Source organism: Pristiophorus japonicus, chromosome 13 (genome assembly GCF_044704955.1).
Source record: "Pristiophorus japonicus isolate sPriJap1 chromosome 13, sPriJap1.hap1, whole genome shotgun sequence".
NCBI lineage: Eukaryota > Metazoa > Chordata > Chondrichthyes > Pristiophoridae > Pristiophorus > Pristiophorus japonicus.
Window position 1 is genome coordinate 124835879 of NC_091989.1, and position 16670 is coordinate 124852548.

Genomic DNA, 16670 nt, shown 5'->3' on the forward strand with positions numbered 1-16670 from the left:
CGATCAGCTCCGCTGGGCAGGCCACATAGTTCGCATGCCAGACATGAGACTCCCAAAGCAATTGCTCTACTTGGAGCTCCTTCATAACAAACGAGCCAAAGGTGGGCAGAGGAAACGTTACAAGGACACCCTCAAAGCCTCACTGATAAAGTGTGACATCCCCACTGACACCTGGGAGTTCCTGGCCCAAAACCGTCCTAAGTGAAGGAAGTGCATCCGAGAGGGTGTTGAGCACTTCGAGTCTCAAAGCCGAGAGCATGCAGAAATCAAGCGCAGGCAGTAGAAAGAGCGTGCGGCAAACCAGTCCCACCCACCCCTTCCCTCAACAACTATCTGTCCCACCTGGACTGTTGAGCTACCAAAGAACTCACTTCAGAAGTGGAAGCAAGTCTTCCTCGATTCCGAGGGACTGCCTATGATGATGTGCTATATGTACATTGATATTATACCTCTGTTAAACAGATATATAATGCCATAGAATTAATTTAGCATAAAGCAGTTAGCCATAAGCCTTTTAAGATTGTATTCCGGTAATTTAAAACTGAACAAAGTGAAACTTACCGTAAAACCAAGATACTCCAATGGCTTCTATTAATACTCCAAAGAGGATAGCTGTCCCTGCTGCAAATTGGTCTAGTAATGTGAGCACATAAATTCCACCCTACAGAAAGGGACAAAATGTCATTGATATTTTGCACAATTTATGTTTTCATTGGCTTGTTCTTGATAACCAATACTAAAAATTACATTAATCTGAAAATTTCCAGGATTATGAAGAAGAATTAGGATAGAAAACCTCTCAACTCATTAACTGCAAATATCCTTCTGCAATATGCATTAGAGATAGGCCAGATTAATATAATGGGACATAAATAATATTCATATTTTGGACTGCAAATGTTTATATTTTGAGTTCCTATATGTTAATATTGAATCTAATTGGCTTCCCTCCCACATGATTAAGTCTTGAATATTCCATGTGATTGATGTGTAGTTGAATGATAAATGTATGTGATTTTATTTTAAATGTATTATTGTGAAGATAAGTTAAAATTATGCAACAGATTTTTCTCAGAGTAAAATGCAGAACTGTAACAGTCCACCAATCTAAAATGAAACAGTGATAAAGCCCATGTGTACACAATCTTTCACATGGAACTTGGCATTCAGCTAGAATCTGCAAAAGGATATAGACAAGCTAAGTGAGTGGGCAAAAATTTGGCAGATGGAGTATAATGTTGGAAAGTGAGAGGTCATGCACTTTGGCAGAAAAAAAAATCAAAGAGCAAGTTATTATTTAAATGGAGAAAGATTGCAAAGTGCCACAGTACAGCGGGACCTGGGGGCACTTGTGCATGAAACACAAAAGGATAGTATACAGGTACAGCAATTGATCAGGAAGGCCAATGGAATCTTGGCACTTATTGCAAAGGGAATGGAGTATAAAAGCAGGGAAGTCTTGCTACAGCTAGACAGGGTATTGGTGAAGCCACACCTGGAATACTGCGTGCAGTTTTAGTTTCAATATTTACGAAAGGATATACTTGCTTTGGAGGCAATTCAGAGAAGGTTCACGAGGTTGATTCTGGCATGAGGGGATTGACTTATGAGGAAAGGTTGAGTAGGTTGGGCTTCTACTCATTGGAATTCAGAAGAATGAGAGGTGATCTTATCAAAACGTATAAAATTATGAGGGGGCTTGACAAGGTGGATGCAGAGAAGATGTTTCCACTGATGGGGGAGACTAGAACTAGAGGGCATGATCTTCGAATAAGGGGCTGCCCATTTAAAACAGAGATGAGGAGAAATTTCTTCTCTCAGAGGGTTGCAAATCTGTGGAATTCGCTGCCTCAGAGAGCTGTGGAAGCTGGGACATGAAATACATTTAAGACAGAAATAGATAGTTTCTTAAACGATAAGGGGATAAGGGATTATGGGGAGCGGGTAGGGAAGTGGAGCTGAGTCCATGATCAGATCAGCCATGATCTTATTGAATGGCGGAGCAGGCGCGAGAGGCCGTATGGCCCACTCCTGCTCCTATTTCTTATGTTCTTATGTAATACTTATAGTATAAAGTTAACTTGTCTCAGGGAACAAGGTGGACTGATGTTGAGCAGGATTAGAGTAGGCACCACGGAGGCAGATTTCCATTTTTTTTATTGATCATTTCATTAGCTTCAATATATTAAGATGTGGGAGCCAAATATTAACAGATCAATGCTGCATCCATGCTAAAACTCCAATGAATGGCCAATATGTCTTGCAGGAAACCCCACAGGATACTCCTGCTTCTGATCTTCTCCATCATATATCACCTCACATCAGTCCATAGGAGACAAGTTTTAGCATGGATGCAGCATTGATCTGTTAATATTTGGCTCCCACATCTTAATATATTGAAGCTAATGAAGTGATCAACATACAAGTAGCAATCAAACTTTCAGGATGAAGGGTGCACAATGTGCAATTAAAAGCCGCGTATGTTCATTTACTCAGCCTTGTTGTATAACCATGTAACAAAAATTGAAACTGCATTTATATAGAGTGCTCTCACTTAGTGGTCAGTATTAACCTCCCTACAATGGGCGGGAGAGGGTGGGTTAAAATTTAAAATCGCAAAACACGAGCCAAACTCATTGCGTACATGCCTGCCACCATTTTTACGACCGTAGGTTGCTTGGGGCGCCGGTCTTCTGTCTGGGAGAAGTGGGACACTTCATTATTGTATCTAAATCAGGCTCCCACAGTGCAATTGGGTGCCTGATTTCATAGAATCATAGACGTTTACAGCATGGAAGGATGCCATTTCGGCCCATCGTGTCCATGCCGGGATTTAAATGCAACGGTTGCTGGCTGGGTTTCCTCGGGCTTGGAAAATCTGGCAGCAAAATGGATACATGAGCAGCTGGCTGCAGTAGGAGAAGCACTCCGAGCCACTCCCCTGGCCCCTGAAGCAAACCTTCTATTGATCACAGCTTCTCCTTGCTTTCGCAATTGGTCGACCCCAATCCCCGATCTCATGCCACCTGCCCCGCGATCAGCCGGCCAGCCACCCACACTCCCCCACCTCACTGCCGGACTCCAACCCTTCTCTCTAACCTCAGATCTATCCATCCGCCCCCCCACCCTCCACCTCCCACCACCATTGCCAGGCTTGATATCAGGTCCTTGGTCTCAACAAGGTTAGATGTACAACATTGACTCCGTAACAGGATGAAACTACTTGGGTATCAAAAATTAATGAAATTAGTGGAGATTTTGAAATGATTACAATCTGGTTCTTCGACAGGGAATAATGTCTTACGGAAGAATTTATTTGTGAGAATAGCTGAAAATAGAAATTTGTTTTGTAATACGGGTGCTTATCGTTGGCTCTGAAAATCAGAATAAGCTATGGGTCAACATCTGTTTTAAATATATCTCAATTACATGAATAATGTAATTCAAAGAAAACTGAAAATACTGTTCAGTGAATCACTTTGATCATGCTTCCAGGGGTTACTAACTTACCAACATTATGAAATGGATGTTTGTCAGACCACCACTTTGTTGCAGTTCAGGAACGTCTGACTTATGTTAAACCTGCAGAGTTGGATTGTGCTACTGCATTTACTCTTGTAACCCATGTTGCTATTTAAAGATCTCATTTAGTTTCTTACTAGGAGGCCAATTTTTCTGTTTGTTTAGGTGTACAACTATGATATTCATTCCGCTATTAGCCATTGTAAATAAGTTTGCAGGAGCAATTATTTAAAAGAGCTATGTGACTTCTTTTTTTAATGTGATTGTTTAAACACCCTCGTCTCTCCTGAGCACAGTTTGCTTTATTTAATATTTGTGGATTCAGTCGTGGATTCAGCTGGTGTAATCTCCATCCTCTCTATTTCCAGGTCATTTGGAGCAGCAGACATGAGACGGAGCCTATTGTGCCAAGGATATGGGCTGAAGGCTCCCAGTGAGTGAAGGTGTGCAGCTGTAGCCTGCTCAGCTTGTCCATATTAAAACAGGAATTGTGGCAAACCTCGTGAAACTTTCGCTCGGAATTTCTTGGGATTTCTCCCAATTGGCGGCTGTACCTTCAGCAAAAACCACAGATACATCCATAAATGGGGTTTCCATTGATCTTCCATTGAAGTTAAGGAAATTAAGGACATTCCCAATGTATTTTTTTTTAAAGTTGTATTAGTTGCATCAACTTGCTTAAAATGCTAGTTTCAGAATTTGTACTTGACAGATTAAAGATAGAAAAATTGTAATATTACAATCATATCAGTGCTAATTTATTCTTGTTTATATCAAATCAAGACTCACTGCACTACACATCTACTCAAACTCATTCTTTCCCAGGATTTCAAATCTGTAGCATTCCTTACCTCCTGCAGTCTTTCCTTTCTCCTGCAGTCTTCAGTCTTTTAAAATCCAAATTTGGTATAATCTAGTTACTGCTTCCAGATTTACCTCATCTCTTTTACACTTTCCAACTTTGGGAGTATGCTGCACTAGGGGCCTTGGCTATTTACTTTAGTTTCTCAATAAAAGAAACACTGAAATGCAGTTGTTATTACAAGGTTGGGTCTATCTGCAACCATTGGTATATTATGACACTGATGTTAATATCCAATATTAAAATGACACTTGCTGCTGATCTGTTAATGCTAAATGTTAGATTATTTGACAGTAAATTCCCCTGGAAGGACATTGCTTCATTTTCCAACTTCTTCCTCCTATGTTCTCACTTTCCTGCTATAAAACAGCTGCTGCCAAACACAAACATTTCACTCAGATGAAATATTGCTGCTACTTGGTAAAATGGCTGATTTTCATTTCCTTCCACTCCATTAGGTGGGAGCCGGTGATCATCCTGTTCCAATTAACATCTGGGTGACCACCATTTTGGGGGGGGGGGGTGGGTGGGAGAAGAGAGGAGGCCTTGAAAAGGGCAGACCAGGTTACTGTCGAAACCGGTGGGAGCCCATTCGCCCATGCAAATTGGAGCCCAATTAAATCAAAAGGATCCCAATGCAATTTTGAAGTACCAATGGGTGCAGAATGCCTTTCATATGCTCCACCCAATTGTACTTTATATAGAGCGGCCTAATCAGAAGTCCTTTAAGAGACCGCTGCAGGTCACTCAGAAAAAAGGGGAGTATTAATGTTTCCCGTCATCCACAATCGATGAGCTACTGCAATGTAAACCATGGCTCATGTGTACTATGCTGATATTTGATGTGCAAATTGGCCTATTAGCTTATTTCAGTTAGATGCACTGCTTAATGATTGGTTTGGTTTTATTTTGGTCACTATCCAATTATCCATTACAACTCTGATTAATGAACTGTGTGCTTCTAGCAAAAATAGAATTAACACCAAAATGATCATGTTATAAAACTAGTAGAGGTAGAATGACTCAGGAGAATAGATTTTCAACTTGCTGCCCAGTTGTAAAACTGGCACTGCGAATCACCAACCCATTATAGAAATCAATGGAAGTGAAAGTTGGGGTAGTTTTTAGAAAGAGTGGCTGATTCACATTACCAGCTGGCAAATTGAAAATCTGCTCTGGAGTCTTTGCTTGCTCTGTTTTCCAAACCAAGTTACATCACTTTGTTATTTCAGACTTACATTGGTAATACAAATGAGTGCAACAAGGAAAGTTCCACTTGCAGTTAGGAATGTGAAAAGCTTTCGGTGTTTCTTCAAAAATTTGAAGTCATCTGTAATTCCAGTAACAACTGCCTCCATGCCGCCCATCTGAAAAATAAGGGAACCATTTGGGACTAAATTAAAACTATAACAGGTTAGAGGACTTTAAAACCAACTGAAAAAGATTACGCTTTTTAAACAAAAAAGCATCACAGATGGTAAAAATCTATAATTAACACAGATAATTCTGGAATTGTACCACACCTTCAAAAGTATCTGAAAGGGAAAGGATAGGTTAACGTTTTAGCTGGGACCCTACATTACAACGGCCTTTGCTTTGAGGACCTATGGGAATAACCTGTGGTGATACAATGAAGATGAATTTTCTAGATATCCTTAAAATTTGAGGGGTGGAAATTCGGTGCCGCCCACATTGAGGCGGTGACACCGTCTGGCAACCTAGCACCAGAAGAGGGGAAAAAAAATACTTGTGGAAAATTTGAATGACCTATACCAACAAATAAATAGAAGTTAAAAAAATTAAATTTCATCCCTTACCTTGCACTCTGGACGATACTGCCCTGGGATTATCAATGTGCCATCTGCTTTCCCTGTCGGAAGTATAGCAGACGAAAGCAGTCAATTTGACAACTGCGCGCTATGGGGGTGTTGCACACTTGGTGACATTACCAAATGGGTGGCACTAGCGAGCACAGCACAAATTGTTAGTGCCGCCACTAAACCTTCGCTGAAGTTCGCGGCAGGCGCTCACAGCGCAGTGCTCAGCTCCCTATTAGTGCCCCTCTGGGGTGCGAATGGGTGACGCTAACACACCGAATTTCCACCCCTGAATTTATTATTATTATGCCTCGATTTTGCACTTCCTGGTGCACACCGAGTGCATAGCGGGAAAATCGGCATTACCAGCACATTTGTCCCAGGGCTGTGAGCGACACTGGCAATGTACCTCGATGATTCTGGGGCAGTATCATCCAGAGAGCAAGGTAAGGGGTGAAATTTAATTATTTTAAACTTCTATTTATTTGTGGCCGCAGTGGGAAGTGTGGGTGCAGGTCATTGAAATTTTCCACGAGATTTTTTTCCCCTCCTTAGGCATGAGGATGCCGACAAACTCGTGGCACAAAATTGAGCAGGCTACCGTGGTTTGCACCCGAAGTGTGTGGAGATACTTCCCTTAGCGCTGCACTTTCCTTTTGGGGCAAAACAGCTGAATATCATACTTAGAGACGGTAGACACTGCCCGTGCTAAAGTTAGCGACCAGGTGGTGTCACCATCTCAATGTGGGTGACACCGAATTTCCATCCTTAGGTACCTTGAGAAGGTAGTGGACCTTCTCCTTGAACCACTGCAGTCCTTGTGGCAATGGTGCTCCCAAAAATGGTGCTAAGTAGTAAATTCCAGGATATATTGACCCAGCGACAACGAAGGAATGGCGATGAAAGTTCAAGTCAGGATGGTGTGCAACTTCGAGGGGAACTTGGGTTATGGTGTTCCCACCACATTGCTGCTCTTGCCCTTCTTGGTCGTAACATTGTGAGGAGGTCGGTGTTGTCGAAGTTACCTTGGTGAGTTGCTCCAGTACCTCCTGTAGATGATACACACTGCAGTCACAATGCCAGTGGTGGAGGAGATTGTTACTGAGTATGGTGACTTTTTTTGACTTGTATGAAATGTAACATTTACCTTGGCAAAACAGTTTTGAACTGGTACAGAAATTATAAATTGTATATTTTTGGAGCATTTTTGTTTACCATTGGAGTGAAGGATTCAGTGCGGAGGAAAGGAATCCATTTCCAATTTTGTGCACTGTTTGCATTAAGCATTCCCACTTTGCAGCATGGCCAGATACAGAGCAAAGCTGCTCCTGGGCCCAGAAGAGCCGAGGGCCCAGGGGCAGCACGGGCCATCACACACTGCGATATGTGTGTGCACTAGGTCCATGCAGCAGAGCAGGTCTCCAGTTGTCCTGGTTAATCCTTGCCACTGGAGAAAGGCCTAGTTCTGTCAAGCCTATGTGGTGGCTGATGTGCAACGGTCACCACACGTTAAAAAAAATTCACGCACAGGCATCTTTCACTCCCTCAACTGGAGTTCAGGACTGGAACATCGGGTCCTTCATTGAACCATCCATGAACTCTTGTGGAAGCAAGTCATCCTCGTTCGAGGGACAGTCTATGAGTGAGTGAAAGCTCCCTCTATTTTGGTCCAGCAATATTCCTTCAAACCAAACTTTAAAGCGCAACCCTGGCAGCACCAATGTAAATTTTTGCACCAGCCTCCCTGAGTTTGTCCATTTAGTACCAATTTGTGGGCACTTTTGTGCTGTGGGCCAAGATGAGAGAGGGACTGAAATTGGTCTCCACCAGTGGCACGAAAAAGACGCAAAGCAAAGCGGCAGCATGTTTTAACCCACAGCTGCTTTTCTTTTCCATTGAATTGCTATGATCACGATGAAGGTACATTTTCACCCAGATAACTAATCCAATGAGATTGTGGCTTTCCTTCCAGTGCATTTGTCCGAGTTACCATTCAAATGAAAAGCAAAATCATGATTACTTAATATGGACCTTTTGACCATTATCCCACAGAAAAGATTTTTTAAAATGTTACTTTAAGTGCGTTTTAAAAGCATCTTTGAAGCAAAAAAAGATCTGCGTTGGTAATTAAGATGCTAATGAGTTAGCTTTGATCTAATTTCTTCATAGACTGCAAATAATAAGCAAAACAGCTCGTCTCCATAAATTATGAACACCCGCTACCCATTGTGTTGAGAGGTTTTTGTCAGGGTTAATGCAGAATGTCAGACACCTAAAAAGGTCCTCCAGCTTTTCCAGAGAAACTGCAGAGGAAAGGCAGGCTCAAAAATTTACAATGCAGAAGAATTAAGCTGTTTAAATCAAGTAAGGTGACCCAGTGAAGAGGGGTAGTGTAGAATGTTCATTATTGTTATTTTCTTACAAGATGACAACGATGGAAACAAACAAATCCAATCTGAACTGTTGCACTGTACCTTACTGTGGAATAAACAGCTTAACATTTCAAACTAAGTCTTGCCTCATCTGGTGTTAACTTGCCTTTGGAGGGACTGAAGAAATACACGTGAACAACATAAGGATCTCATGGATGCTCTTGCTACGTTCCTGGGATATGCTATCGTATAAGTGGAAATAGGGCAGTGTAAGTCAGCTGCCATAAACGCAAGGCACTCAGACTGCTTAAGAAAAGTTGGTGGTGGGCATTCATGAACCACAGCAGTTCGTGTGGTGAAGGTACTCCCACAATGCTGTGAGGTGGGAGTTCCAGGATTTTGACCCGGCGACAATGATGGATCAAAAAATATCTTGTTGCTGTTGGCATGCCATTTCTGTCAAAAGTCCACACCTACACTCTGTGGAAGTTGTTTAAGTACATAAGAACATAAGAAATAGGAACAGGAGTAGGCCATATTTCCCCTCGAGCCTGCTCCATCATTCAATAAGATCATGGCTGATCTGATCATGGACTCAGCTCCACTTTCCCGTCCGCTCCCCATAACCCCTTATCGTTTAAGAAACTGTCTATTTCTGTCTTAAATTTATTCAATGTTCCAGCTTCCACAGCTCTCTGAGGCAGTGAATTCCACAGATTAACAATCCTCAAAGAAATTTCTCATCTCTGTTTTAAATGGGCGGTCCCTTATTCTAAGATCAAGCCCTCTATTTCTAGTCTCCCCCATCAATAGAAACATCCTCTCTGCATCCACCTTGTCAAGCCCCCTCATAATCTTATACGTTTCGATAAGATCACCTCTCTTTCTTCTGAATTCCAATGAGTAGAGGCCCAACCTACACAACCTTTCCTCATAAGTCAACCCTCTCATCTCCGGAATCAACCTAGTGAACCTTCTCTGAACTGCCTCCAAAGCAAATATATCCTTTCGTAAATATGGAAACCAAAACTGCACGCAGTATTCCAGGTGTGGCCTCACCAATACCTTATATAGCTGTAGCAAGACTTCCCTGCTTTTATACTCCTTCCCCTTTGCAATAAAGGCCAAGATACCATTGGCCTTCCTGATCACTTGCTGTACCTGCATACTATCCTTTTGCGTTTCATGCACAAGTACTCCCAGAACCCGCTGTACTGTGGCACTTTGCAATATTTCTCCATTTAAATAATAACTTGCTCTTTGATTTTTTTCTGCCAAAGTGCATGACCTCACACTTGTCAACATTATACTCCATCTACCAAATTTTTGCCCACTCACTTAGCCTGCCTATGTCCTTTTGCAGATTTTGTGTGTCCTCTTCACACATTGCTTTTCCTCCCAGCTTTGTATCATCAGTAAACTTGGCCACGTTCCATTCAGTCCCTTCTTCTAAGTCGTTAATATAGATTGTAAATAGTTGGGGTCCCAGCACTGATTCTTGCGGCACCCCACTAGTTACTGGTTGCCAACCAGAGAATGAACCATTTATCCCGAATCTCTGTTCTCTGTTAGTTAGCCAATCTTCTATCCATGCTAATATATTAGCCCCAACCCCGTGAACTTTTATCTTGTGCAGTAACCTTTTATGTGGCACCTTGTCCAAATACACCACATCCACTGGTTCCCCTTTATCCATCCTTTTCATTACATCCTCAAAGAACTCCAGCAAATTTGTCAAACATGACTTCCCCTTCATAAATCCATGCTGACTCTGCCTGTCTGAATTTTGCTTTTCCAAATGTCCTGCTACTGCTTTTTTAATAATGGACTCCAACATTTTCCCAACCACAGATGTTAGGCTAACTGGTCTATCGTTTCCTGCTTTTGTCTGCCTCCTTTTTTGAATAGGGCCGTTATATTTGCGTTTTCCAATCTGCTGGGACCCTCCCCAGAATCCAGGGAATTTTGGTAAATTACAACCAATGTATCCATAATCCCTGCTGCTACTTCTCTTAAGATCCTAGGGTGCAAGCCATCAGGTCCAGTTTTATTGCTTCAAAATGTACAGTGATTGGGTGGTTTTAGGACCCTCCCCTTTCATCACTGGGAACCAATGGCATTGGATACTGGAGGGTTTAAGAGATATTTGCCCTGCCTCTAATCCTCTAACTTAACATGTGCGCGATAAAATGATTAACTCCACGGGATTGGAAGTGGACCTCGTTCTGCCCAATTTCTGAGCATAAACCGGGCACAATGATAGCTAATTTCGGGGACCAATGTCCCACGCCCAAAAGGACCCATGAATGACATCTGACCCAATATTGGTGAAGGTAATTTTGCAGGCGACCTGGTGGCTGCCTGAAAAATGCATTAGATCCCTTACATATGGAAATGAGGTACCTAATGCCTGTATTCGGCACCCTCTGGCAAATTGGACATCATTCGAGCCAGATCTGCTCTGCTGAAGATACTTCAGTGGTTGGTGTCCCAAGCAAAGTCTACCACCAAAAGGTTAGTTTCTCAAAATCTCCTGTGGAGCCAGGAGTTAGCAGGAGTACTCCAGCGCCTCCACAGTACTTGTGATGGGCCCCTCTCCTCCCATTGCCACAGCTCCACCTCCCAATATTTTTCATGAGGCGTGACAGGTGCCAGCAACTTGCCCAAATAATGTTACGAAGGCCCGAGGTCCAATTTCAGGCCAACCTCAGGCCTCTAGGTTCAAGCGTGGTGCTCATTTCAGGCTCAAAAATGGGCCTAAAGAAATTTAAACCCCTGTGTGTCCAATAAGTGAGTAAGTTAAATTTTAGTGTTGCCTCTAGTCATTGCCCATTACAGTTGGCTTACAAACTAGAAGATCGCACAGATGATGTAGTGGGCAATCTTGTGAGTTTGGTTTTGCATTACATTGTTGGAGCAATGAATGGTCTGACCCAAGAATATTTGATCCTGATTACTGGGTGACAAAGATAGTTCCATTCACCAGCACAGATCTTTCACCGTGATAAGCACCCAAACATAAATTTAAAAAATGCTCCAGAGGAACTTACAAAAATAGTTGCAACATCAGCAGATCTCCCACGACATAGCTTGTGACAAGTTGGATGATCTGCGGTTTTATTTAACAAAGGAATTTTATACCATTTAAGGTACAATGCATTTTGCTGCCACCAAAGTGAATCCGTGTCCCTTTAGCACCACAAAATTTAAATTATTAAGCAAACACAGGTCCAAGTCAATCTGCTGTTTGGCCAGGGATCTTTGTAGATTGGAAAATGGTTGTAAGTGCAAGTCAGAACCACTCAGCAATAGCTAACTGACTTTCTTACTCGTTTAAAAAAAGAAAAGTCCGATTGTAAGATCAATTAGAGGGTACAGACAATCTAGCTCCTCTGTAGATATTTTTTATTGCTCTAAACATTTGCAAAGTGTTGGCTTTCTTTCAGTTTATTTCAGCACTTTTTTTTAAACCATCCCCTGCCTCACCCCCACTCCATTCACTGTGGTACCCACATTAACCCACAACTCCCAATTAATTTGCATGGTCAAACCAGCAGAACTGAAATCACTGCAGAAATGTCAGTCACTGCTCATTCCTTGTATAATCTCACCGTTTCATTCGACATGTGTGCATGTCAACAGTAATCAAGTAGACACCATTATCTACATTTCTGACTGCCCAAACTCGAAAAATGCCCCTTACCACCCCAACCTGGCGGCCACACTGCGGAGACCAGTGGCCGCCAAGCTCCCGGCAATTCCCGAGGTGGCCTTGCAGCGGTCTGCGGCTCCACACCTCTTCCCTTCACCTCCGCGGTGGTGACTGACATCACTCATAAGTGTATAGTCACACCGTGCATCACTGAAGTCCTGGACCGGAAGCAGAATTCCCCCTCAGAAGTCGGCTGACTGCTCGACGGTGCGAAGAGGTGGATTGTTGAAGTGGTGCATCGTTGAGAGATTGAGTGCGCTGAGTGCATTAAAGGACAAGTGATTTAGTTCGATTTATTTTCAGGGAGTTTGCTGCTTTGTTGAATTAGGTGCTTCAGTGAGATTTATTTTCAGCCATTTTGTTGCGTTGTTTAAGTAGCAGTGCAAGGCCACTTTGAGGAGACTGAGCACCTGAAGGCCTTGGAGATGGGGGCAGTGCGTGCAGGCCAATGCCTCCTGTGCATTGTGTGTGCCACAGAGGCTCAGAGAAGGCGGCACAAGTGGCAACAGCTACAGAGGTAGCGGGCAAGGGCTGCAGACATCATAGCAGACCAGCAAGGAGAGGGCCACAGAGGGCAAGGGCCTTCACCAAGGAGGAGAGTCCGGTAGGCCGACCCCTCCACCAAATAATAGGCGAGCAGCCCAGGAGGCAGCCTGCAGAGGAGCTAGATGCTGGGCAGCAGCAGCCTGCAGAGTTGGAGAAGATAGAAGAGCAGCAAATGAGCCACCTCACATAGAAAGACGGCCACACAGAAGTGGGAACGGGAGGGCATATCCAGCAGCAATTTGCATACACACATGAGTGATCAATGCCTTTTCAGACTGCAATTCCGGAAGGGCGTTGTCACTGAGATCTGTAATCTCCTGCAGTTGGAATTGGAGCTACAGACACTGGTCAGGACAGCTGGAGCATGGCACTGAAGGTCACAATAGCCCTCAACTTCTGTGCCACAGGCTCGTTCCAAGCTGCCACTGCGGACATCTGCAACATTTCACAAGTTGCAGCCCACACAGCGATACGGGAGATCACAGATGCTCTGTATAGGAGAGCCAACTACCTCTCCTTCTCCATGACCAGGGAGCACCAGTTGGAGCACCAGGCTGGCTTCATGCATATTGCGCGCTTCCCTGGGGTCCGGGGGTGATTGACTGGACCCATGTAGCTCTCAGAGCACCTCAGGCTGCTGAGCAAGCCAGAAACTGCAAGGGCTTCCTGTCCCTCAATGAACAACTCGTTTATGACCACAACTGAAAGATAATGCACGTGGCTGCCCGGTACCCTGGCAGCGCCCACAACTCATTCATACCGCGCCAGAGCAGTGTGCCACATGTCGTCACTGGTCCCAATGAACATAGCGGATGGCTGCTGGGTGATAAGGGCTACGCGCTGAACACTTGGCTCGTGGCTCCTCTGCGCAACCCGAGAACTGATGGGCAGGTCGCGTACAATGAGCGTCTGATGGCCACCAGGGTATAGAACACACTATAGGCATTCTGAAGCAGAGGTTCCATTGCTTCGACCACTCAGGGGGTGTGCTGCAGTACTCGCCTGAGCATATCCCCAGATTTGTGGTAGTCTGATGCATGCTCCACAACCTCGCCATCAGGAGGGCGCAGCCATTGGAGGATAACGCAGCAGTGGCACTGTGCAGGAAGAGGAGGCTCATGAGGTGGAGGAGGAGGAGGCCCATGAGGTGGAGGAGGAGGAGGCCCATGAGGTGGAGGAGGAGGAGGAGGAAGCCCAGGAGGTGGAGGTGGAGGTGGAGGTGGAGGAGGAGGAGGAAGCCCAGGAGGTGGAGGTGGAGGTGGAGGAGGCCCACGAGATGGAGGTGGAGGAGGAGGAGGCCCATGAGGTGGAGGAGGAGGAGGCCCATGAGGTGGAGGAGGAGGAGGAGGAGGCCCATGAGGTGGAGGAGGAGGAGGAGGAAGCCCAGGAGGTGGAGGTGGAGGTGGAGGTGGAGGAGGAGGAGGCCCACGAGGTGGAGGTGGAGGAGGAGGAGGCCCATGAGGTGGAGGTGGAGGAGGAGGAAGCCCATGAGGTGGAGGTGGAGGAAGCCCATGATGTGAAGGAAGAGGAGGAGGCCCATGAGGTGGAGGAGGAGGAGGAGGCCCATGAGGTGGAGGAGGAGGAGGCCCATGAGGAGGAGGAGGAGGCCCATGAGGAGGAGGAGGCCCATGAGGTGAATTTGGAGGAGGCCCATGAGGTGGAGGTGGAGGAGGGGGAGGCCCATGAGGTAGAGGAGGTGGAGGAAGCCCATGAGGTGAAGGTGGAGGAGGAGGAGGCCCACGAGGTGGAGATGGAGGAGGAGGAAGCCCATGAGGTGGGGGAGGAAGAGGCCCATGAAGAGGAGGAGGAGGAGGCCCATGAGGAGGAGGAGGAGCAGGAGGAGGAGGAGGAGGAGAAGGTCCATGATGGGGAGGAGGAGCAGGAAGTGGGTAGGCAGCCACACAGGAGGCAGCGTCCCCATCCTAACCCTGCAAAGGAAGTACAATGCCATCTCATAGCTGCCCACTTCACATAAGTAAATGCCCACTTAAGGCTGTATCTGGCCAGTTCCATGAGCCAACCTGTAAGCCCTCTCACAAACCATTCCCACACACTGAAATTACAGATCACAAATTACAAAGAATAAAGAAAGATTTATTAAATCCAAATAACGGGTCTCCAAAACATGCATCATCCATTATCACCCTTGCGCAACTCCACACACGTGCAGCAGAGCTGGTCTCCAGTCGTTTTGGGTAAGCCTTGCCACTGGACCAAGACCTAGCTCTGTCAAGCCCATGTGGTGGCTGGCGTGCAATGGCCACCACACGTTTTTTTAAAAATCCACGCACAGGCATCTTCCGCCCTTGAGGATGTAGTTCGGGTCCTTCATTCGAAACACCTGTGAACTCATCTTTTTTTGGCGTGGAAGCAAGTCATCCCCTATCCTTACACAACGCCGCAATGTCTCCCCTGTGGCTGCCTCATGGCTTTGGGAAGACTGCTGCATGTCTGTAGAGGAAGTTGCAGATGTCCTTCTCGGACGCCCGCAACCATCTCTGGCCCTGGAAGGGCCGGCTGCGGACTGGGCCACATCCTCCTGTGCGTCTTCAGTCACAAGTGGCTGGGGCGAAGCCATGGTTGGTAGCATCATCATCATAGGCAGTCCCTCGAAATCGAGGAAGACTTGCTTCCACTCTAAAAGTGAGTTCTTAGGTGACTGTACAGTCCAATACAGGAATTACAGTCTCGGTCATAGGTGGGACAGACAGTCGCTGAAGGAAAGGGTGGATGGGGAGTCTGGTTTGCCACACACTCCTTCCGCTGCCTGCATTTGCTTTCTGCATGCTCTCGGCGACCCTGGATGCTCTTCCTCATCTTAGGGCGGTCTTTGGCCAGGGACTCCCAGGTGTCGGTGGGGATGTTGCATTTTATCAAGGAGACTTTGAGGGTCTCCTTGAAATGTTTCCTCTGCCCACCTGGGGCTTGCTTGCCGTGTAGGAGTTCCGAGTAGAGTGCTTGCTTTGGGAGTCTTGTGTCAGACATGGAAACAATGTGGCACGCCCAATGGAGCTGGTCGAGTGTGGTCAGTGCTTCAATGCTGGGGATGTTGGCCTGATCGAGACCAGCAGCTCCCAGCTCAGGGCTGACATGAACCGGAGGGCCCACATCAGCATCCTGGTCCAAGCGCCACTCCCCCAGGGCAGCACCCCACCTCCCTCACCAAGACTGGATGGGGTGTGGTGGGACCTATAGGCCCCTGGTGGACCATCGTAGACACAGCCACAATGGCAGCAGTCAGATGTTGCTTAGCCTCCAGCTGACACTGCATGGAAGCAGCCACACTCTAGAAGCCATCAGAGGCTCCGTGCCCTGTTGGCCAGAGTGCATGAGAGCATTCTGAGCTTCCAGGGCAGCAGCCAGCCTGTGCAAAGAAAGGTCGAACTGAAGACACAGCTGCAAAACCTGCCCTTTAAGGCGGCCAGGGAGCAGCTGCATTGTAAGCATGATGGTTTTTGCATCAAATGGATCAGAGAGGAATTTCTCAGTGCAAACACTACACCACTGCAAACAGCCATTACCACCAGGAATTAAGACTCCGCTCCTTTTATGACAAAAAAAAAGGGCAATTTCGATCTAATTAATACTGCAATCATTCCACACCACTTAAGGCAGAGGACAATTTTGGCCCCACAGTCTTATTTTACAGGTACTAGGAAAACTGGTGTATTTGAACCATGAGATTGAAATCGATTACATAACCAAGGCCTCAAAGTATGACAAAATTATTGCACACCAAAAGCATCTAGTTATTATTCTGCTTTGTTGAGGCATGGGATGGGTCAGAGACGTGAACAGCATGAAAGCTATGGAGTGACCTAGGGGGTGAAATAATACTA

The 16670-nt window shown here is 45.5% G+C and overlaps 1 protein-coding gene across 1 annotated transcript in view; it reads right to left on the reverse strand.

The window, feature by feature from the left end:
- slc6a2 (solute carrier family 6 member 2) overlaps positions 1 to 16670 on the reverse strand; it is a 149925-nt gene that overhangs the window by 31156 nt on the left and 102099 nt on the right. The window contains exons 9-10 of the mRNA XM_070897988.1: positions 5623 to 5751; positions 562 to 661 (exon numbers count right to left, since the gene is read on the reverse strand). Of these exons, the coding sequence (XP_070754089.1) occupies positions 562 to 661; positions 5623 to 5751 (229 nt within the window). The remainder of the gene's footprint in view (positions 1 to 561; positions 662 to 5622; positions 5752 to 16670) is intronic.